The sequence below is a fragment of the Podarcis bocagei genome (assembly GCF_964188305.1).
Source record: "Podarcis bocagei genome assembly, chromosome: 11".
Taxonomy (NCBI): Eukaryota; Metazoa; Chordata; class Lepidosauria; order Squamata; family Lacertidae; genus Podarcis; species Podarcis bocagei.
The window spans coordinates 28195585-28220087 of NC_138136.1; the positions used below are offsets into that span (position 1 = coordinate 28195585).

The 24503-nt window shown below is 41.4% G+C and overlaps 1 protein-coding gene across 3 annotated transcripts in view; it reads left to right on the forward strand.

The window, feature by feature from the left end:
* SKIC3 (SKI3 subunit of superkiller complex) overlaps positions 1-24143 on the forward strand; it is a 44392-nt gene extending 20249 nt beyond the window's left edge. For all 3 annotated transcript variants that reach the window (XM_081212316.1, XM_081212318.1, XM_081212317.1), the window contains exons 25-41: positions 91-165; positions 510-651; positions 1528-1621; positions 2533-2610; positions 4010-4134; positions 5661-5784; positions 8268-8489; positions 9755-9827; positions 10648-10701; positions 10818-10929; positions 11428-11556; positions 11769-11890; positions 13322-13480; positions 18219-18371; positions 19898-20028; positions 21447-21570; positions 22456-24143. In XM_081212316.1, the coding sequence (XP_081068442.1) occupies positions 91-165; positions 510-651; positions 1528-1621; positions 2533-2610; positions 4010-4134; positions 5661-5784; positions 8268-8489; positions 9755-9827; positions 10648-10701; positions 10818-10929; positions 11428-11556; positions 11769-11890; positions 13322-13480; positions 18219-18371; positions 19898-20028; positions 21447-21570; positions 22456-22539 (2001 nt within the window). In that variant the 3' untranslated portion in view covers positions 22540-24143. The remainder of the gene's footprint in view (positions 1-90; positions 166-509; positions 652-1527; positions 1622-2532; positions 2611-4009; positions 4135-5660; positions 5785-8267; positions 8490-9754; positions 9828-10647; positions 10702-10817; positions 10930-11427; positions 11557-11768; positions 11891-13321; positions 13481-18218; positions 18372-19897; positions 20029-21446; positions 21571-22455) is intronic.
* Positions 24144-24503: the final 360 nt, after the last annotated feature.

Here is a 24503-nt window from a genome sequence, read left to right on the forward strand (position 1 = left end):
ATAGGAATAAGCTATTTATAAAGAGGAACAAAGCTGGTGCTTGTTATGTCAAATCAATGAGCTATTTCCCCCCTTTGCTTTCCCCCTCAGGCGCTCATTGCAGAAACTGTAGGCAGCTATGAAACGATGGACCTCTTCAGGCATACCACTGAACTCCGCATGCATGTAAGCACTTGCCCCTGTTTCAGGTTGCGGACCATTAAACAGGAAGCTGAGGGACTGTCCAAAGGCTGCCACTAGAATTTCCCATGCTCCTGGTGCACTTTGTTCAGGTGTATTATACAGATCTTCTGGAACATGGTGGCTGAGTTTGTTTCAGAGTGCTGTACATGGAATACGTTTGGGGCTTTAGCCAAATGAACGAAACGACTGGCATTTGGCTTGAGCTATATTGATCCAGGTGCTTTGTATACATTTCAGAGGAGTATAAGCTTAAAACCAGGAGTAAAAGATTTAAGGCTTCCTAGTTGTGCAGTTATTAACTCCGCTTGTGTTTTCTGTTCAATCAGACTGAAGGCGCTAAAGGTTATGCCCATTGGGTGTGCTCAACCCTGCAAGACAAAACCAACCGAAACACTGAATTGTATAAGTACAATATTCTTCAAATGAATGCTATTCCAACAGCACAGATTGCTCTGACCAAATACACAGGTAAATGTCTCGTATGTTTTAAAGCAGCTGCCTAGTTTCTCTTTCCTTGTAATCAGGGATGTCACTTATTTAAACCTCAGTCAAGTCAGAATGGAACCCAGTGGTTTATTAAGTTATGCATTATTTAGCTTTCTCGGTGGCTGCTCTCAGACTTTGGAAAACCTTCCCTAGAAATGCGAGACTGGCTCCCTCCTTGTTGTCCTTTGTCCGGCAGGTGTAGACTTTCTTGTTCCAACTGGCTTTTAATGAAAGGGCTGGTGCCGTGTTGTTTTTATTGTAATTATTGGTGTCGTTTAAACAGATTTTATATATGTATATAGTTTTTATTCTGTCAATATTTAATAGTTTTCAATTATTGTTTTTATTTTTATCTGTAATCTGCCTTGAGTCCCATTGGGGGGGAAAGGCGGGGTATAAATAAATATGTAATAATGATAATAATAAAAACGTGAAAGTGTGGGGGAGAGGACTGCTATTATGATGACTATTTTATTATTAGGCTGTGTGTCAGTATGCCTTTTACTATGTTTTTATCGTGGATGTTCTGTAATGTCTTGCGAGTTCCTGCTGGTTTTTAGCCCTTCCCCTCCTTTTTCTAAGCCGCTAAGCCGCTTATCAGCTGATCCGATCAGCAGATAAGCCGCTAAAAGCCTCTAAAAGCTGCTAATAGCGCTAATAGCGCTAATCCGCTAATCCGTCAATGGGCTTGCTTCGCAAGACGAAGAAACCACTAGACGAAGAGAATCACAGAACGGATTCTTTTCGTCTTGCGAGGCACCACTGTATATAAATTGAAATATAATAATAATAATAGTAATAATAATAATGGTTTTCTTCTTTTCATTTTGTTTGTGTGTACATCATTTGTTATTGCAGAAAGAATCCAAAATGATGCATGTGCCTTCATAATGCTTGGTTATTTGAATGAATATCTCCAGCTGAAAAAGCAAGCCGTAGATGCCTACCAAAGGTAAACTGCTGAACAACAAGAGATGCTCTCTGGCAGATCATAACAAAAGGGCAGGTCTATACAGGAGAAGGTGTTATTTTAGGTATTCCAGGTATAGATAGGCCTTTGTAAGTCAGTGAAAGTACACTGAAGAGGAGTAGACTCAGTAGCATACAAGCAGCTGGTGCAGTTCTTTCAGAACTGGTGTCACATGTTCCCGGCTCATCCAAGATATAGGAATTAGATATGCTAAAAATGATCAAAATATAGACAAAATCAACACTTAAAAAAAAACAATTAGATGTCATAAAGTTACATGTTTGCATAGGCTTGCCTAAACAGATAAGTTTTAGCATTGAAAACAATACAATAAATCTGCCTAATATTAATCGGCAGAGAGTTTCAGAGAATAGCTGCTGTCACACTAGAAGATTGATGATTTGCAAGTGTGAAACGAACATTATTTAAATATAATCTTCCTTGAGCACTGAAGATGAAACAGGATATATAAGATAATTGGAAAGATAAAGATACACCTCTGAAATAAAGGTTTTGTCAAAAAATACAATAAAATAGTATCCCCCCCTTTCTACATGGGGCTTGCATACCTGAGAGTTTTTTTAAAAAATAATTTTAATTACTAGAATCAAGCCCTAGTTCTTAAAATTTGGATAAAGTGATCTTACTGAAATAATAAAAAAATTCCTTCCTGTAGCACCTTAAAGACCAACTAAGTTAGTTCTTGGTATAAGCTTTCGTGTGCATGCACACGAAAGCTTATACCAAGAACTAACTTAGTTGGTCTTTAAGGTGCTACAGGAAGGAATTTTTTTATTTTGACTATGGCAGACCAACACGGCTACCTATCTGTAACTTACTGAAATAAGTATGTAGAATTTTGAACCTCTTTTTTTTTTACATTCACTTTACAGGGCAGTTCTGCTGTTGAAAAATTCTGAAGATAAAGAGAAGTACTGTATAGCAATGAGAAATTATGGCAGAGCACTGTGGTAAGTCTGCTTATTTTTGGACAAATTGTTATTTTAATCTTCACCTAAAATTAAGAACTCTTATTGCCAAAAACCTTTTAATAATGAATATGACTCTTACTGCATTTGCACATTGTGCTTCTACTAGGATATGTTATTCCTGTGTCACTTGATATAATATGTTTTCATACTAATAATCCACTAAGACATAATTTAGCATATATCAAACCTGGGATCGCCATTGAGGTATGAAACTCACTAAGTGACCTTGGACCAGTTGTCCTCTCTCATTCCAACCAACCTGACAGGTTGGTCTTTAAGGTGCCACAGGAAGGAATTTTTTTATTTTGACTATGGCAGACCAACACGGCTACCTATCTGTAACTGCAACCTGACAGGGTTCTTGTGAGGATAAAACAGAGAACAATGTACTCTGCCTTGAGATTCTTAGAAGAAAGGCAGGATCTAAGTAGTAAATAATGAGGAATCCACCAGTATTTTAATTACTGAGATTTTCTGCTGTTTTCAAGGGGTGCAATGGACTGTCACATTGTAAATGGTTTGACTTGCATTAAGCAATTGCTCTTATTAGAAGATTGCTTCATCTGCTATATTAATTCCATAATTGATTCCAGACAGTAATAGCCAAGATGCAAGCAGAACAAACGGCATTCTCCTTTGGATCCCAGCCTACACATAGAACTTAAATTGCTGAGTGTCAGTGTTTGGATATTAGTTTTTGACTAGACGGGTATATATTTTGTATCATGGGTGATTGATTTATACAGTGCCACCAGTGTGTATGGGAGGTCCCAGTCCCAGTTTAAAATTTGGCATGGGAAACAACAGAGAACGGGTAGGATAGGGGACGTGGAGAGATAACATGTGGTTGTTTCAGTTGCATGTGCTTAGGCTTAATTGCAGTCTAGGTTAGAATAGGGTGTGGGAACTAGGCAGTTCTGCCCAAGGCTTCATGGAAAAGGTGGGCTTTGAAGAAGGATTTGAAGGAAGACTAAAGGTGTTGTTGTTTTACCTTGATTCCTTGTATTCTGATTGCATTTTAAATCTTATAAATAATACGTTTTCAAAGTTCATCAGTGGAGAAGCAATTTTTAAGGTAGCCAGAATTCAAACACATGGCCTTACAATTTAAGATCAGCACCTTAAATTATATTCCCATTCACCTCTCTTTATAGCAGTATTCCATTTTGAAACAATTCTACATCATTTCTGGAGGTGAATTGACCTATGCACTAAGTGTTGCTCACAAATGAACTACTGCATCATGTCTAGTATAGTGGGTAGCATTTACTCCTTATAGTTTTTTATGGAGCTCGATTGCACCAAACCATTTGTTGTGAGCTCATAATTAGGCCTGAAATTGATATGAATGAGTTTTGTTCTTTTTCCTTCTTGAAAGTGCTCTAGGTCATTATGATGATGCCATCCAGGCTTACTTGTTGACTCGTCTCACAGAATTTGATGATATTTTAGGAATTGCTCAGGCTTACTTCAAGAAAGGACATTTCCAAGAAAGTCAGAAGGGTAAGTGTTGCACATACATAACATCTCTTCAGGGTAATTAGTATGAATTTGCAACGTTAACTGGATTATACTGTGATGTAGAAACATGCATTAAGATCCCAATGTTTGGGGGGGGGGTTCTATAGATAATCTTCTCTCAAATACCTTTCTAATGCATACAAATGATACCTTTTCTCTTCATACAAATGAGATGCACTGCAGATTGGTCCATTCAGTTGACCCAAGCTACATTATGAGGGCCCATAAATTTTGGCCGGTCTTAGCACTCATCCAGAATTTGTGGTTGCCAGGATCCAGACCTCAGCAAGGCAGGGCAGAGTCTTGACTCCAGCATCACATCAAGCTTTTGCAAACCTCCTAAGCACAATAGTCGTACCTTGGAAGTCAAACGGAATCCGTTCTTGAAGTCCGTTTGACTTCCAAAACATTTGGAAATCAAAGTGTGGCTTCTGATTGGCTGCAGGAAGCTCCTGCAGCCAATGGGAACATGTGGAAGCCGCGTCAGACGTCTGGCTTCCGAAAGAACGTTCGAAAACCAGAACACTCGCTTCCGTTTTTTTATCGTTCAGGAGCCGGAACATTCGACTCCCAAAGCGTTTGGGAACCGAGGTATGACTGTACAACATAGAATATTCCCAGCTCTCTTCCAGTATTGGAGCTGAAAAGTGGGAGCAGGAAATCATCACTGCAGTTGCTCTATGCTTAGGAGACACCTGTAGAGATCAGGGCAGAATAAATAATTCCCAGCTCTCTTCCTGAGCCCTGCCATCGTAAGATTCATGATGGGGGGTCATCCTCACAGGCATGCTTCTGATGCACTCCAAGCATCTGCAAAATGCAACAGGGCACAAATCTGAGCTAGGAAATATATGCTGGGTGTGTTTGTATCATTAGGCACACTGCATTTCCAAGCTCCTTGGAATGTCTTCAAAGTGCAGCACAACTTCAGGGATAACCATTACCTATCATCCTTTCAAGCTTAGGACAAGGCTAGTGTCATTATTTTGCCAGTGACACTTGCCAAGATAAGTATGGCAAATGTATATGTGGACCCCTGCCGTTGAAGCGTTTTGACTAAACAGCTTTTTCAGCTAGGTATTCTGTATTTGTTTGCAGTCAACTCAGAAAGGGCAAAACTTGCTATTTCCAGTCATGCTCCCTCGGTCAAATTATGGTTGTAAGCTTGAGAGTATGAGCCAAAGCTGAAAGTTGGATAATATGAGTACACATCCTCACTGGGCCTTTGCCCTTGGGATCCTGCCTGTGAGATTAGGGCAAGTTAAAGGCTTCTGCTCTCTCCTACCTGAAAGAATAATAAGCTGGAAACAAAATACAAAACTCTGTTTTGATGCACTTAGAAATTTCCATTCTAACCACATGAGTGATAAAGAAGCAGCCCATTACAGAATATGTTTTTTAATGTATTGTGCTGCTTGTCTTTGGGGAAATCAAGGCAATAGTTGAGCATGGTTCCTTTTTTTGCTATTGTTTTGAATTTTTAAGCTTTCTTCCTATTTTATTACTAGCTTATGAGAGAGCACTCTCTGTTGCCGAATGTGAGCAAGACAAAGCCTATATCCTAACGGCCCTTGCAATAATGGAGTACAAGCAGGATCAAGTGGATGATGCGAAAACCCTCTTATTTAAGTGGTATGTAATAGGTTCTTGCATTTACAGAAGTCAATAATTAAAGTGATTTTCTTGTACTGCAAAATATCTTCAGAAACACACACACACACACACACACACACACACACACACGAACAACCCCTCCCCCTGCAAAAAAACCCAACAACCTACAGTCCTGTTAGCACTGTATATGCCTTACTAGCTACCAAATGTAAAGTAACAGTTGAGAAAAAAAGAATGCAACCTGAGAGGGAGTAGAATGCCCTACTTGGGTGGAATGGCATGACAGAGCCCTAAAGAGAAGCACTCCTTTTAGGTGGAAAGGGTCCACATTTTGTTGTAGACCCCACAGTAAACTGAGTAGCTAAAATACCTCCTGGTTGAAAGCAAGATGGGGACGCCCCAGAACAAGACAGCAGCTCTTCATGCTAAGAGGACTTTCTAGGTATGCAGAAACACATAACTTTGTGAATTCAAAGAAAGCCCTGTTTAAAAATATCCCAAAACAGGATAAGAAGGACCCCTTCACTTTCTACTCTTACACACAGGGGAGGAGCTCATAAGGACGCCTGCTCTCAGGCTTCCTACAGGCATCCGGTTGGCCACTGTGAGAACAGGATGCTGGACTTGGTGGGCCGTTGGTCTGATCCAGCCGGGTCCTTTTTATGTTCTTAAGGAGCCAGAACTTGTAAAGATTGATTGATTCAAGCACTGAGAGGAGCTGAGAATGGAGAGTTAAGATGTCAATTGGAAAGTCATTCTCTCTCTCTCTCTCTCTCTCTCTCTCTGTGTGTGTGTCTTGCTGCTGCTCCTCTTCCTGTCCCACCTCCTGGGCAGTATTCAGAGGTCTGAACAATACTTGTAATGTTCCTTTTCCAGATTTACTAGAGCCAATATTCTGTTGCCGGTCCCACTTATATTCACCTATTTGGAATGTTTTGCATTAACTTCATTTTGCCCTATTAAATTTTTTTTAGTAAAATGTCTTTGAACAGTCTACAGTGGTACCTCTGGTTACGTACTTAATTCGTTCCGGAGGTCCGTTCTTAACCTGAAACTGTTCTTAATCTGAAGCACCACTTTAGCTAATGGGGCCTCCCACTGCCGAGAGATTTCTGTTCTCATCCTGAAGCAAAGTTCTTAACCCAAGGTACTATTTCTGGGTTAGCGGAGTCTGTAACCTGAAGCGTATGTAACCTGAAGCGTATGTAACCCGAGGTACCACTGTACTATGAAGCCTTCAGATGATGGCACTGATAACTGGAAGCAGAAAAGGGGTGCAGAGATTTGGGTTCAGTACCAAAATGCAACATTTGGGAGGAGGCAGACTTTGTTAACATGGATCAGAAATTCTTGCCTGTAGCCATTAGACCTCAGATTTCTTGAAATACCAAAGGATTCTGATCAACTATTCAGGCCTGGAGCACTTGGTAACCTAATACAAGAAAATGTGAATGCTCACCACTGCAACACCATTCTTGTTTTAGCCATCTGTTGAATCACTAAGAGCATCCTACACAATATTAGTCATTTATCTTAGAGAGTAATGGTAAACATGCATCGTTTTATCAGGAAGGGCAAAGCAGTGTTGTAAAATGTAGACTTATTGCTCCAGAAGCTAAGTTTTATATTGCTTCAGTAAACCGGCTGTAATAAATGAAAATGAATGTAGTTTCCATCTCCTGTTAAAAAGAAGAAGAAAGGAACAGCAGTCTTGCCTGGAAATAGGGGAGAACAGCCAACGGTCAAGGTTGTTTCACTGTATTTCTTCATATCAATTTTCAGTCCAGTTTTGATGAGTCATGATTTTTAGGTCGTTTCCCCCCCCCCCCCCAGTTGCCAACAGGAGATGTTGTAAGAAGTATAATAAAGCTGGTCTTTGCATTGATTTTCCATTTGCAATCAAAACATTAGCTACAAAGGATACTGCCTCCAACTATGGAGGCAGAACAATAGTCACCATAGCTGGTAGCATTACACTGCCCCAGATGATCTCAAGGAGGTTGCACGTGAAAAGGTTTTTAGGGGAAAATATAATTCACAACTCAATAGGTTATGAGTTGTAGATTCAGCAGCAGGCAAGGAGAGTAGTGTCATGAAAACTAAACTTGGCATTGCCAGTAATGTGAATCTTGTATATCTGCAAGATTCTGTATGAGTGCACTAAAAAGATGTAGTTACCGTACTTGTTAGTAGTAGAAATTCAGCTATCTTGATCTGAGGATGGACATATCAGGCTGACTTAAACAAAGTCAGACCATTGATTCATCTATCCCAGAACTATGTATTTAGGTAGAGGCCTGCATTCTTGACTTATCCAGTTAAAAGAAGCAATTGGTGATGGTAGGATCTAAACCTGGGGATCGTCTACATATGGAACACATACAGCACAACATTGCATTCTACTCCAAGTGAACTCTAGCCCATGTGAACAACAGATCCTTCATGTTTTACTTTATGGTAATAGTGCAGTGAGTAACCATTTATCTGTGTTGTACTTACAGTTCTATATTACAGGAACCTAATATAGGAAGTCTGCAAGCTCTGTGCGCTTTAGGGCTGATAAGGCAGGATGCTACACTTGCAATGGCAGCTCTGAAAGAATTATTAAAGCTAGCAGAAAGGAAGGATGATGTTTATGAGAGGTGCCTTCTTACATCAGCTGTCTATGCATTACAAGGCAGAAATTTGGCTGTTCAGAGACAAGTTTCAAAAGCTGTTCACAGGTATGTAATCTGTACTTTCCAAAATGAATTGTGTTGCGTTTGTATCCCTCTGTTCCTCCAAGGAGTGCTCTTTTGACATAAAGCCACCCTGCAAGGTAGGCTAGTCTGCAAAGAAGCTTGCCAAGACTGCCCTATGAGTTGCATACTTGAGTTGAGCTGAGTAGAGATTTGAACTTTTACACTGGGGTATGTTCATTCTTTATTCAAAGTCAAACTTTTTCTTCTGGTTGTGTTTGTTCTCTATTTCATTTCATGGTGGTGCACAGAGTTCTTATCAAGCCATTAAGTAGCCAAATTCTGTGAAGTGAACTTTCCCAACTTAATGTGGATAACTGATTAAATTTCAAAAGCACTAGGTGCAATTGAAACAAATGAACCTGCTTGGAAACAGTTTTTTCAAAACTCCTATGTCAGCCCTTCTTGTCCTCTCTGAAGGACCATTTCTCCTTTACTTCAATAACTGAGGGTTATCTAATTATTATTTATTAGCTTTTCATCTGATAAAGCTGGAGTGTGTTGCAACTACCTAATCTTCATACTCAGTTGATTGCTTTCCCCATATTCCTGTTAAATATTTTATGCTAAAAATAGTAGCAGTGAAATTGTAACATTTCATGCTGCTCCTTTTGATAATATTTAATTTAGGAACAATCATCTTGTGTGTATAAAATCTCAGCACGGTATCTAATCAGATATCAACTAGTAATAACAAATTCACAACTGTGAGACTCATAGCTTAGTTCACCTCCAATGCATTATTATCTAAACCCAAAAACTAATAAACCCAAAAACTAATAGAGAGCTCTATTGCACTTCAGTTCTGTTATCAGGAGTACAGAAGTGTCCGAATTTCAAAATGGCAAGAAAAAAAGTTACTTTCTGTTCTGGCTAAAAATAAATCCCAACTCATTTGGTCAGATCTATCACTAATTGCAACTGATAAGAGAAATGTTTTTTTATCTTGAGTAACTTTTGCTCCCTTATTTGAAACCTTGATCTGTCAGTATAATTTTGAGATTTAAAACTTAATAACCCAATTGTTATGTATGTTGCTCTTAGACTAATTCCTGCACTTGATTATGTGTCCCCCCCTAATTCTTAAACTACTATCATTTTATAAATGAGGGCTTCCTTTTCTGCCTTGTAAGTTAGAAGTTGCTGACTTAGAAGCAATCAGAGAACAAGTTGTATAACTTCAGTCCATGTTGATTGGTTCTGCTACCACATAAGATGGCAATTTAAAACTACTGTGCTCTTTTCTCTAGCGACCCAGATAATCCTGCCCTGTGGTCTCTCCTGTCCCAACTGGTACCTCGGTATACACCACAAAATGCAAAGGTGAATATGCATAGGTTGAAATAGAATCAAGGCATTTATTTATATGCTGAACTATCATTAAATAAATAAGAACTTGCCACCAAGAACTGTGTGCAAGACTGTTAATTGTTTAGACAATTGCCCTTCCAGATGATCTGCTTGCCAAATTGGCATTAATGTTACACATCCCACTGTTTTACAAATAGGTTTATAATATCTCTATATATCAGTTATGCCATCAGGTTGCATTTACCAACCTGTGCAGAATTCCCTTCACCCTTTATTCCTCTTCTCAGAAGGGTAAGAAGTAAGGATGAATGATCGCTGCTACTGCAGAATTGCTCAGCACATGGAGTTCCCTGTCTCAGAGCCAAGCTGGATATGATGTTTGTCGCATAGCTTGCCTTTGCATAGCTGGTTTTTCTTCTACAAGTAGTTGGGGGGGGGGGGAGCCAAATTGGGACCATGTCATGGTTGTGGTGGGCTTTTTAACCCCATGCTCCTGCCTCATTCCCAAAAGGAATTGCCTCATGCCTGCAGGAGGAAGCCTTTCCTTCCAACGCAAATAGGGTAGAGAGTGCTTCTGCCTCTGCTTGTTCCCTCCATGGGATGGAACATTGCCAACAAATATGTAGAAAAAAGGAGAGGGCCAAGGGAGCAACTTACAGCTTGATTCTCTCCCCCCAATCATTTTAAGAAGTCAGAGTATTTAAACATACAAACTTATTTGACATTTCCACATGCGTTCATCCAAAGGGCAGAAGAATTATCCGACTTAATTGATGCCTCAGACTTGTAATACTCTTTCATACCATAATCAGATCAATATTTTATCTTGCAGGGTGGGGCTGCTGCAGGAACTATTGCTCATATTCACGATTTAAACCACGGAAAGGTTAATATCTTCCCTTCTCAAAATATTTTTCTACATCGAGAATTTAGAGTGATGCTTTTCATTAGACAAGGAATATATTTAAAGTTCTCTTTTGCTGTGCATGCACCCTTATTTAGAGAGCCTTGCTGAACACTGCAGTTAATCAGTTGGCGTTAGGATGCCACACAGCGGAAAGTAAAAAGAACAATCCATTGAAGAATATCCAAAAGGCAGTCCATCTTTCTCCAGGTAACTTTCACTTCTAAATCCTTAATTTTAAACCAGATTCAGGGCTGTAGCTGAGGAACATAATAAGTTAGTTTTTCTAGGACACTAAAAAATCTTGGCTCTAAACATTGATTCATAGAAAGTGAAGTTACAGTTAGCTCACCACTCTTAATGAGCAAAGGCAATAAACATTTTCATAATAAACTCCCCAATTTTATCTGTTTGCAAAATGAGCAGTTAACCTGATGGTGATGATGATTACTACTAATACTATTACTACTCCACTTTTTCCCAAGGCAGCTTACAAATAAAAAACAGAATTATTTAAAACCATAGAAATAATTAAAGAATTAAACATTTATAGAATTGAAACTGAATGTCAGTTTTTTAGTATCTTGGGCATGCAAACTTCTGGGGATTTATTCATTTTATTTCTTTGGTTTTGCATCACTAAGTACACTCTCTTGTATAACTGCTTAGTGTACCTTGAAAATGACAGTTCTCTCATATTTATTTCAGATAACCCTGCTTCTTGGGCTGTGCTCCTGGCTGCTTGTCATGCTGAAAACACGATTGTTTGCCTGCATAATACACAACCCAAGAGGACAGATTTGGAAAAAACGATTGTAGCTACAATCTCAGCTAAAAGTAAGGCCTTGCATTGTTACAAATAGTTACTTATGAGAGGAAACCTTTAGAAATTTTTCTTCTCATTTGAAATGATTAGTGAATGAGAGTACCACTTTTATCAATGTTGTTGATGTTTGATGTTTGTTTTATAAAAAAATGTAATAATGAATGCCACTTTATGTAGGTGCAGATTGGGCTTTGACAAATAACGACCTTTACATGTTTTCTAGTCAAAGATAAGGATCTTCCAACTTCTTATGCCCAAGCTCTTGAAGAATGGTCTCTTTTCCAAGCTGTTACTAGCTTAAATGAGACAGGTAGAACTTCGGAAGCTGAAGCACTCTGTACAAAGGTATGCATTAGTAATAACTCAGTTATCAGCAGATAGGATTGCCACTTGTCCTGTATAATACAGGTCTGTCCCGTATTTCAATGTTAAATGCTATGTGCTGTATTGATACAGGTTTGTCCTGTAGTTCAGGTCTTCTCTTTCTTTCTCTCTCTCAACTTAGGGATCCTCTTCATGTGTGTGAAAGGGTGTTTGAAAGGTCATGCATTTAAACTCTGAGTAGCCAAGCACAGACAGATTTAAGAATGCATGAGAGTAAAACTGTCTCAAAAGAACAGCTGGATGCATGGCTGTAGTTATTACAGGTGTGAGAGTGATTTTAGTTTTCCTTAAACAAACAAGTTTCACTTCAGAATTGCTAATAAATGTATTAGCTTGAAATGGGCAAGCCTTTGCCAGTTTTCCATCTCTACCACAGTAAAAGAAATAAATGATGTGCTGACCCGTGTCCCTAGCCAGTATTGCGTAATAGCTGAGAAAAGTTTCAAGAGACAAGGTCACAAAGGTGCAATGAGTATTTAGCGCAGAGTTTTCCAAACTGTGAGTTGTGACATGATAGTGTATTGGCTGTAGTGTGTAGGTGTGTCGCACAAGCACTCCTCGGACTCTTCCTGGGGCTGGAAAGTGGGTAGTTTAACCTCTGTTTTGCTAGTAAAACTGAATTACTGTGTCACGAAATGATGTGTGTCCAAAAAGTGTGTCACCAACTTGACAAGTTTGGAAAGCTCTGATTTAGTGAGTGATTTCTGTCACATTTCGGTTGTCTTCTTTAGGGGGATTTATTCCAGGAGTTGGCCAGACACAAATGGTTATTGCCTTCTGGGAAAATATGTTTGGAGTCGCATCTCCTCTGTGTAAGGGTTGTGTCTGGGTTTGTTCCTTTGCCAAAAAGTACTGGGAATTATTAAATGTCATGGCGATTTTGGTTTCAGTGGGGAAAGTATTGACTGGCTTGTTGAAAAAGAACTGTACAGTGGTACCTCAAATGCGAACGGGATCCGTTCCGGAGCCCCGTTCACATCTAGAAGCAAACGTAACCCGTGTCTACGCGTCTGCGCATGCGCGGGTCACGTTTCAGCACTTCTGCACATGCGCATGATGTCATTTTGAGCGTCTGCGCATGCGCAAGCGGCGAAACCCAGAAGTAACACGCTTTGTTACTTCCGGGTTGCCATGGAGCGCAACTCGAACGCGCTCATCCCGAAGCACATTCAACCCAAGGTATGACTGTATCTTTTGAGCCTTCTCCTCTTACTTCTTTCCTGTTGTTAGAGAAGCAACACTATTCCCCCCACCTCTTTTGCTTACGGATTAACAGATGAGCATGCCGTAGTTCCTCCGAGTCACTCCACTGTTCATATGAAGGCACTACTTTTCTTTGAAACTGCTTCGAATGATTTTCTGTGTTCAATTCAAAATGTTGTTTGCCTCTAGGGACTGAAAATTTTCCCTGAGCAGCCAACTCTGTACTTGCTTTTAAGGCAAGTTCAGTGCAAACCACTTTGGCAGTCTCACAAAGAGCTTCCTGATGCAATCATGGAAGAGCTCCGGAAGGCAGTGATGTCCAACTCTACTTCAGTTACAGCTTGGCATGTAAGTTTGGATGTGCTTTTTTGCCCTGCGGTTTTGGGTCTCTTTATCCTATGATCACAATGTGGTATAATAGCAGCTGGTAGTACGAAAGTTGAGAAACGCTGCACTTGAGAGCTGCACCTAAACACAACCTAGAAGTAACGTCCATTGAAATCTGTCTGGAAAGCAGACAAAATCAGCTCGAGCTTTTTTTGAATCGCACAAAACTTGGAAAGTCTCAGCCCATGGGAGCTGTTCCCCCACCATCACCAGCCTCTCATTTGCCCTTCTCTACACTTTCCTGCGCTTACCAGATGGTGAGGTGAAGCCAGAAGGAAAACAGACTCAATGAGCTTAAGAAACGATGGGCGAGGGCTTCCCATGCAGTTATTGGATCTTCAGTGACGGCTTTTGAACTTGCTTTGTTGATGGGAACAATGCGGTGTAGTTTTGTATTCCTCCTGCTTCGTTTTATAGAATAAAAGTTTTTTAAACCAGTTCCCTGAGTTCACATCATTAATGCATGTTCTGAGCATGCTCAGAAAAGCTCTCATTGCAGAGATTCAGGAACTTAGACTCTTTGAGCTGCTGTTTCCTCTCGCCTCTCCCAGCTCTTAATTTAGCAAGCTGGGAAGAGATGTGAGAAGGAAAATTGGTACAAGACTGAAGACTGTACTATTATGAGCAGAAATAAAACGGGGAGAGGGAGGGCATTGGTATTGGCTTATAATAGCTTGGGGGTTTCTGAACGAGGAGAGTTGTTCATACAGGCAAACACGTGTGTAAATGCTCCTCTGACGATCTTTGTTTTTCCTCCTGGCTTCTTAGTGCTTCTGATCCCTGTTTATATTTCAGTGTATTGAAATCTTGAGTTCTCTGATCCCTGATTCCAAAATGTTTCCCCTTTTGTAGTGCTGGATAACCAGTGATGCATATTGGCTGCCATGCTGGAGTCATCCAGAAGAGGCCAGCTAGGGTCACATGACACAGATTTGATTGTCTTTCCCCTAGTTCTGTCCCTGAGTCACCTCTGCTTCAAGGCTTTTCACAGTAGCAATTCCTACTACCAATTCTTGTTTCTTTCTTCATTCTATATACTACTCAGCACTTAGCTTTAACTCAGCATTTTGTCCTTTTCTTACCATAGCTCCTGGTCTTAAAAAAAAGATCATTTCTTGTTTTACTTATTTTGTCTTTCACCTTTTCTTCACTCTTGACTATGACATCCATTGGAAGAAGCATCTGAAGCTGCCATTTGTTAAATGAAAGCCTTTAAAAATAGGGGGGTGGGGAGCCAAGCCTGTAGTAGACAGATCTTGTGTACTGGCAGTGGTCACCAGTGGAGCTAGCTCAAGTCAGATTGCAAAGGGGATTGCAAGGCAGATGAAGGTGCATCCGTAATCGGGGGTTGTTTAAGTCCAATCATGAGAGAGACAAAGGTGCATCCGATTGTGACATGTTTTTTTTGCAACTGAAGCAAGCCTTACAACTGAGCTGTTTAGCCGTCGTGGCACCTTTGACATCACACTACTTAAATCAATAGAAGTTGACATGACAGCCTGTAGAAGAACAGATACTGCAAATTAATTTTGTATCAGCACATTGGTCCTTGGAAGCTTCTTCAGCTGGTCGTTTAGAATTAAAGCCTTGAGATTTTCTCTTTGATGCCATTTTTGTGCAGATAAATGCACTTGATACATTGCCCAGAGTAGATGGCTTTTTGCATTTTATTGTTGCAAGCAAAGATGTTTTAATGTCAGAGCCAAGAACTAAAAGAACAAAAGGTAGTTAAGCACTGAGCTGTTGTTTCACTCTTTCTTGACAACAAAAGCTTTAGATCACAGATCTGCACAGGGAAGTCATTTATGACTAAGAATTTTTCTGTTCTCCCAGGAACCCCCCCCCCCATTCACGTACTTCCCCTTTCCTCCTTTGAAATTCCTCCAATATTACCACTACTAATTTGGGCCAATCACCAAGTCATAAAAGGAGAATAGCTTGCTTGGGAAAGAGCTACATAGGGGCAACCGCCATTAGCCCAGCTTAATCTTGTTTGGCAGTCATGTTACGTAACAGAACTTTGCTTAACAATTTTGATTTTATCAATATAGGCACATCTAGTGCACCCAACATAACTGTGCACTCTCTCTTTCTTGGTTCTCTCTGTTTGCTCACATAAAATAAGTTTCAACTTCTACAGTTCCCCGCCAGCATCGTTCTTTTTTTAAAAAAAAGTCATTCTAACAGTTGGACTATTATTGATTAGACTGGGAAAAATTATAGGAATTTCAGTACTCTGTGCCTGAACCACATTAATACTGAACAAGTAGAACTTGCAACAAGTCATTGCAGTGTGGACTGCTCCAACCCCTTGAACAGGCAAAGCTCAGTCAGATGCTCAGCAGGGGTATGTAAAGTGTAGGAGCACAAGGGGAATTGTGAAGAGATTAAAGGAACTCAGGCAGGCAGAGCAGTTGGTGAGTGACCAGCCCTTAAATCAGGCATGAGGAACCTTTGGCCCTCCAAATGCTGCTGAACTCTGGCATCCCTGGCTGGGAGAAGCTGCAGTTTGCAACGACTGGAAGACCAAAGATTGCACACACCAGCCCTAAATAATTACTTACATGTCTGAATGAGTGGAGCAGAGGCAAAAATGCAATTATAATGACTTAGACCTAAGTGTTGTGTGGGAAATGCAGAGGACAGATTATGATATAATGAAAAATGAAAATGCAGATGGATTTGGTGAAACCTTATTGTGGCAAGAGTTAAATTCTGTGGTTCTGTCATCAGACTGTGAGTTGGGTGTGCTGAGCAGACGGGCGAAAACTTTTCAAGGGGAGGATTTAGCTGTTCAGCACCATGATCAGCTCCTCTCGAGCCGTTTCCCAAATGTGTGTGCTGAGTTGGGATAGCTGGAGTGCCAGTATATCCCAGTTTAACGATGGCTGTGTGAGTGCCCACAAAAAAATAAAAAATAAAAATAGAGAACACCAGAGTCAATTGTGTGGGAGTCATCTGCTTGCCTGGTAGCAGCTACCTGATTTTGCTAATCCGTTTTGGCTAGTACTAGGACCAGTACAGGCTCCTTGTGGCTAGCAGATGTTACACATGCTAATTCAAAACTTAATATACAGTGGTGCCTCGCAAGACGAAATTAATTCGTTCCGCAAGTCTCTTCGTCTTGCGGTTTTTTCGTCTTGCGATGCACGGTTTCCCATAGGAATGCATTGAAAATCAATTAATGCGTTCCTAGGGAAACCGCCTTCAGACCAGGTCCGGGGACAGTCTGTCCCCGGACCTCTTCTGAAGGCTGGGGGGGGGGACAAGGGCTTTTCTTCCCACCTCCAGCATTTTAAAAAACCCTGGGACAGCGGAGGACTTCTCCGCTGTCCGGGCAATCTTAAAATGCTGGCGGGCGGCATTTTAAAATCGCCCCGGGACAGCGGAGGACTTCTCCGCTGTCCGGGGCGATTTAAAAGCCCCTGGGAAGGCAGGCAGGGGGGACAAAGACTTTCGCCCCCCGCCCGCCTTCAGAAGGTGTTCCCGCCCGGCTTCGCAGCAGCGCTACGAAGCCCGGCGGCTGGGGCAGGTGTTCCCCCCCCCCGCCCGGCTTCGCAGCAGCGCTACGAAGCCCGGCGGCTGGGGCAGGTGTTCCCCCCCGCCCGGCTTCGCAGCAGCGCTACGAAGCCCGGCGGCTGGGGCAGGTGTTCCCCCCCCCGCCCGGCTTCGCAGCAGCGCTACGAAGCCCGGCGGCTGGGGCAGGTGTTCCCCCCCCCCGCCCGGCTTCGCAGCAGCGCTACGAAGCCCGGCGGCTGGGGCAGGTGTCCCCCCCCGCCCGGCTTCGCAGCAGCGCTACGAAGCCCGGCCGCTGGGGCAGGTGTTCCCGCCCCCCCACCCCACTTCGGAGCACCGTTCTGAAGCGGGGCGGTGGGGGAAGGTGTTCCCGCCCCCCCGCCCCGCTTCGGAGCACCGGGAGAAGCGATCTCCCCGCAGCCGCTTGCTTCAAAAGAGGTCCGGGACCTCTTTTGAAGCAAGCGGCTGCGGAGAGAAACGATCTCCCCGCAGCCGCTTGCTTCAAAAGAGGTCCGGGGGCAGCGGGAAGTGCTTCCGCTGCCCCCGGACCTCTTTTGAAGCAAGGGGCGGTGGGGAGAAGCGATCTCCCCACCGCCCCTTGCTTCAAAAGAGAAGACCCGCTGTCCCCGGGGCAAGCTTCGTTTTGCGAAGCAAGCCCATAGGGAAATTCATCTTGCGAGGCAACTCGAAAACGAAAAAACCTTTCGTTTTGCGAGTTTTTCGTCTCGCGAGGCGTTCGTCTTGCGGGGTACCACTGTACTTGCAGAAACCCTCTTGTCTGTGGGTATGTCTCATATGCAGCAGGTTAATAATCCTGTTTTATGCTATGCTCTGTGGCACTTAAAGGGAGAAGCTGTCTGTCATCTTTAGGTCCCTCCCTTCAGTCCCAAATTAGATTGCAAATTCAAACTATGTGCAAATTCAGTTACCTTTTCCAGCTCTAAGATCCATTTTACCCAAATCTAATAAGTCAGTCAGGAAAACTGTATTTAGAATTGCAGATTATAGTTTGAAGAAATGGTATCTCTTTTCTGCAGATGCTTGTATTTTTACTCAAAAGTAATCTTCACCATTTGAGTGTTTTGTTTTTAAAAGAATATTTAATAGAATTATAAGACAAGGAATTTGATAGGCAGTAGTCGTAGAAAAATATGAAATTTGAACTTTGCTCCTCTGCTTTCAGTGGTTGGCTCAAGTGTACCAGTCACAGGGAATGATGGTTGCAGCAGAGATGTGTTACCGAAAAAGTCTGCAACTGGCATCTCAGCAGGGCCACTGGAGTGGAAAGCTCTCTAGTCTACTAAGGCTTGCTAAGCTTGCCCTGGAAATCTGCATGGTAAGAGAGCCAAGTTAATAAATATGTTGTATATGTAGGGCTGCCTTTGAAACCAGTTTGGAAACAAGTTCAGAATTCAGCAGCCAGCTTATTCACCAGGACCAGAAGGTCTGAGCATATCACACCAAGTCTGGCCTGGCTGCATTAGCTACCAATTAGTTTACAGGTTCATTTCAAAGTGCTGGTTTTGCATGAAGCAGCTGAGGACCTCAATACCTCAAGGGCCTCTTGTCCAGCCTGGACCTTCCTGTCTTCATCAGAGGCCCAAATCCATGTGCCTCACCTGAGAAAGGTGCAAAGGATGACCACACAATAATGGCCTTTTTCAGTGTCCTTTCCCCCCAGGTTTCTGGAATGTTTTTCTAGGTAAACACTCCTGAAACTGTCATAGTCCAGTTTTAGGTGGCAGGCTTAAGACATTTTTATTTACCTAGTAGTTAAGTTAGTCTCTGCTGTAGTGCTCATCTTTGTCCTTATTGTGTTGCACAGGAATTTTATATTGCACATTGCTTTAAATCTTCTGGGTTTAAATTGATTTTATCTGTTTGTATTTTATCCTCGTAAGCTGCTTTGATTCTTTAAAAAAATAAAAGTGGTAGTAATAACAATATGATAAAATGAACTGATTGCATGTGAACTGAGTTTAAAACGTAATATGGTGCTTCTCATCTCACAATTGTGCGTAAGATAGTGCTCTAGCTTCCAGCAAGATAGATTACAGGCTATTTCAGTACTATATATGGATTCCTAACATTTGGATAGCTGGAATAATGAAAGTTCAAAATGTGCTTGTCCAACACTTTGGTGACAGCCAGAACAGTAACTCTGGCTTAAGCACTATTTGGAAAAGGCTTCATCTCGTCTGCATAGATTACCATTCCATCTGACAGTATGAAATACTGCTTTTACCCTTCCTTTCATAATTATAAGTGAAATCAAGCAGCTGGGGGAAGTGTTGCTATTTTCGTAATACATTTTCTCTGAAGGTTGATCAGCAGAAATACCCTTACGCAATTTGTATGGATGAACCATTTTGCCCGTACATTTTGATTCTGTTTATGGATTCAAAAGTACTTCATCCAACATGTTGCATTAGTTTAATTGAAGCTGGCAAGTGAGTTTTCTAGGAGTTGATCTATCACTGTCCAGGGATTTTTCTGCGATGAGAATGATAAGAGATCATAATCATCATGATTAAGATGCAGGTGAAACTTTCAAAATGATATGTATGCATTACGTCGCACTTCCACTTGTCCAGGATAGTGTTTGAAACTATCAATTGAAAGCTGAAAATACATTTTTTTTAAAAAACAACCTCTAGGAAGATAGATTGGTAGTCCTGGTTGTTCTGTTACATCAGCAATTCTAGGAAGCCGTTTTATTACATTATAATTCAAAGCTGCAGGTCATAATTATCTATGTGGTACACGGGTAAGCAATCTGTCAAGCAACATCACAATTAAAACCACTGACCATTATGAAACAATGATATAAAACATTGTTTTTAAATTTGTTTTTGTTTAAAGGGTAATATTTCAAATGATCACTGGCCATCCCTGGTTCAGGAAGCCACAACAGAAGCTTTGAAGCTTTCCTTCTGTCCGTTGGGTGTTCTGTTGCAGGCACTTCTGCAGTACAACCGCAAAATGGGGTCAAGGTGTGCATTGATCTGTATGTTATATGTTAACTGTCTATGCATTTTGTCAGCATTTTGGCTATAATTAAAATATACCTAATGTAACGTGCCCATATGTTCTAATTCAGAAAATGTCCAGATGGTAAATTTTATAAAGAGCAGGATTTTAATAAGGTTTTGCTTTATAAGGGGGCTAAAGTGTAGGGGGAAACCACAGGTTTTCCACTGCAATAAGATACAAAATAGACGGATGGAAGATTTTTAAAAAAAAACACCCATAATGGTAAAGATCCAGAGAAGCTCTCTATTCATAATATGAAAATGATGTTTGCAATTGTAGATTTTTATGAAGTTTCCACTGACTTGCTTCCTCAAGAACAGGAGCTACTAGAGGGAGAGCAAACAACATTTCTGGATGCACATTCAGTTATTTTACTCCAGGAAGGTCCTTTCAGAGCTTATCTGAAGCCCAGGGCTGGAGTCTTGTTCTTGGCATGACATCGTAAGTCTGGCAAGCCCCTGGCAGGGCCTCCTGGCTGGCTTAACCCTCTGAGGCCTGGGGCAAGTGTATCTAGCTGCCCCCCCCATGGACCTGTTCTAGGGGGTGGCAAAGCTCTAGCCCATGGGTCTGATTATCTCATGAGGCTGTTTTCAAAGGAACATGGCGACAAAGGAACAATCAGGACCTTAAAGTTCCTGATTGTTCCTTTGTAAGTGGGGATCACTGACAATTGCACTGTGTCCCTTTGCAGGTGTGGTTTGAATTCAAACCATACCACTAAGCAGACTTCAAAGGGGCTCACTGTAGCCACTGGTCAGCTGGGCTCCTCTGCCCACCTGCCGTCAAAGTTCCCTCTCAGAGGGTTGTGAAATGAAGGTTTGTATCCAATAAAGTAATTTTCTTGCACAAGGACTTCCAACTGCACCATGGGATGTTCTCTTCCTACATATCTCCCCCATATCTGTTCTGGACCTTTCTGCAGCCCTTGGGAGCAGATTGGAGGACACAGGGAGAGGAGAGGAAGTCCCATTGTGCAGGTAGAAGTCCTTGTGCTAATAGGCTTGTCCCTAACGAAGTCGTCTTAAGGTTCCAGCCCATCAGCAGGATCCAGTTCTCCAGTTCTGGTGTGTAAATTATTTGTCGAATCACAACAAAGCAGACTGACATAGTGATGATGAGTCCATGCAGTAGGAGATTAGTGACATGTAACAGGTTCTTCTAATGGAGTGGTCCACTTTTTTCTTTTTTCTCCAGCAGTAGGTTTGTTCCCTGCTCTTTTGTTGCAAGTGCCCCAGATTTATGTAAGAACTTGCTGTACAGATATAAATTTTGCTTTTTGAAAGCAAGGTTAAAACCTGAGCCCTTACAATGCTATAGACTCACTCTTGTTTTCTAGTTTTCTCATCGCATTTTGCAACGTTTTCTGTTTCCTTTGTAGGGAAACTCGCCGCATGCTAGAAAGAGTGGTGTATCAACCTGGGTATCCAGAAACTGTTGCATCAGTTGCCCGGTGGTATCTCTTAAGACACTTGTATGCCAAAGATGATTATGAATTAATAGATGTGAGTACCACTTACCTTTTGAATTCTATATCTTAGGAATTAGATAAAGCCACATGGTTCTCCTAAGTACTAGAGACCAGGAGGGCTCGTGGGCTGCCTGCCTTGCTGCATCCCAAGTACGCTGGTGTCAGGAACAAAATGTCAGGTGTACTGATGCTTTAGCAGAGGGAGTGTGTTCATCTCCCTCTGGTCAGTAGAAGAATTACCATGGGGACATAGCTCAGAGGTAGAATTATATTAGGCCTTTGTAGCCTGGGATCAGCCACATGACCTCCTTTGCTTGTAACTTATATTGTAGTCTTGTTGCTGAGCAACAATGTGGAGTGGGAGACCAGCCCACCAGAAGAGTCTCTGAGGAGTACTTGCCTAGAGACAGAGTCAGCATCCAAAGTCAGGTCCAGTCCTAGGGTCAGGGAAACAGCAATCCACGTGCTTAGATGGTCCAGGGGTCAGGGAATCTGATGATCAAAGGTCAAGATGAGCAGGAAGCAGCAAGGTAGGGCTAGGAACTACAAGTGCTGTTTCCAGCATCTAACTGCTGGTAGAAGCTCTGCTTAGGAAGGCTGAAGCCAGCTGGTTCTCATCAGCACCTTTCCCTCTATGACCCTGAAGGCTGGTCAGCTGCAGGTGGAGTCACTCTGCCTTCTCCCCCTTTGGGCTGCTGTTCAGCAGGCAAAGCTGACTCCTGGCCCATGACAACTTCTATGGAACGCTAGTCCTTCTTGGTCATTGAAATTAATTAACATAACTAACTTAGGTCCCTTAATTTTAATACACTTACTCTGAGTTGGACTAGCATTGGCTACAATAACTTTAACTTTAATTCCTCTCCAACCAAGATATATTTCAGCATTAACATTATTATTTCCTCCATTTCTTCCGCAGGCTCTTGTAGCAAATGCCAAAGCTAATGGAGATGTTCGAGCTTTGGAGCTAGACAAGAAACTCTCAGCCGCAGCAGCATCCTAGTGTCATTTTCACTGGGAGATTGACAGATGGAAGCCCATGGCAATAACATCCACTTAGCAATTGTTCTTTAAAAGTCAAGGTTCCTGTTTGTTAAACAATTAGGATCAATTTTCCAACATATTTTAAAAGGAGTCTGTCATTAAACCAGTTGAAAATCAGTGGAAGTTTGTTTTGTGCTCAACTGAATCTACCTATTGCATGAAAGATTCCAGCAGATGTCTATGGACTTGGGAAGCACAGAGTAAAACATTGTTTCTGTCTGATGAAGAGCCTGATAAATATTTCCATGAATTAAGCAAATACGAGCTGAGAAATTACCAAACCCTATACTATATTGCACCAAAGCTTTTGCCAATTTGCATATGTATCAGTATCTCTTTTTTGCTATTTAGAGGTGAACCTTGGCGCACCTTCTCAGGCATTGGAAATAATATTAGTTTGGTGGTGTTGATGATTAAATGTGTATAATGTGTTGAAACACATGCAAAATGTTTGTTTTGGAATTTGCAATGCTGCTTCTACAGTTCAGGGCCATTTGATGATTGCAATAAGACATAACTTTGTTCCATTGCTAGCAATTTTCACATGAAATTTAAAATAATGCATTTACTCTTCTGTTGGCACTGAACTTCTGCATCAAGGATATCGTTCAGAATGTGATCAAGTACTGGAACAATCTGCAAATATCCATGTCCTAGCATATGTTGCTTGGTTTTGATTTCTGGGACAGAAATCAATTGCCACAAAGAAAAACTTCAGTTTTGTTCCTTAACTTCCTGCATAATAATCTTTTTTGTAAGAAATTGTTATTTGTATAAAATGTTTTTATGAATGGTGTGAAACTAGTAGAGACTTCTGGGGCACCAGGGACAAGTCTGTTCCGAGTCTGGTTGCCTAGGAATGTACCCCAAAGTGAGTGGAAACCTTCATCTAAGGCTGAATTTGTTTGGGGAGGGGTTGAGAATGAAAAAATAAGTTATGTTCATTCTGTGATTCTGTTTTCAGATGGCTGTTTTTTTGTTTTTTGTGTTTTTTTTGTTTTACAAATGTCAGGTTTCTTTAAGCATGAAGTCAATGTCTTGAGGCTATAATTGGAAGTGAACTAACATGGGGCTGGGGAGAGGGGTTTTTCAGCATCTTGGTTCTCTAATGAAATTCTTCCTACAGCGGCTTCTATCCTCTGTAGAAAAAAAAAATGCAGGTACCTGCACTTTGTTCAAGCAAGACTAGACAGCAGCTGGAGGCTGTGTGTATGTATTTTCAGCAGAATGATGGTGCACAGGGGAAAGCTTAAGAAATTTCTCCCTCCATGCCAGTCTACCACTTCATGTTGCAATCTCAGAGATTGTGTTGTGGGGTGTGTGTGTGGTTTTTTAAAATATATATATTAGAATTAAGCCTTTGTTTCAAATATTCTGGAGAATTCCATTTTTGACTCAGATGCATCAGATACTACATGGTTTAGGCCTGTACTGATTGTGGGCTTTTATAATTAATATCAATGTTTTTGCTTATTATTTTACTGAAATCTTTCTATGTGTTGGTTTATACGCCATTACGATGTGATGATAATTGCAGTAAATCTAAACACTTGGGATTTCTCAGTGCCTGAAAGAGTGTTTAATGTCTTGGGAGAGCTGTATTTTTTTTTTATTTCAGAAACTCATTATCTACATTGCCAGGTTTTATAAATGCCAGTTGTGAAAGCCATTTAAGTATTAGAAAGACATACAGAGTGTTGTTATGCCTGGAGCCTACCATTCTGCATCCTGTAAAAATTAAAGAACAAGTAGCAAGAGAACAGAGAAAGTGGCATTTATCTTCGGACTGTAAGGTATGTTGCTAACATCTCCCCTCAAACAGTCGCCAACATTGTTGAAGATAGCAAGGTTAAAGGTAGTCAAAGTTTCCGCCCCCCGCCCCTGCCTCTATTCATTTCTATCACTCATAGATGGGAAGGTAAA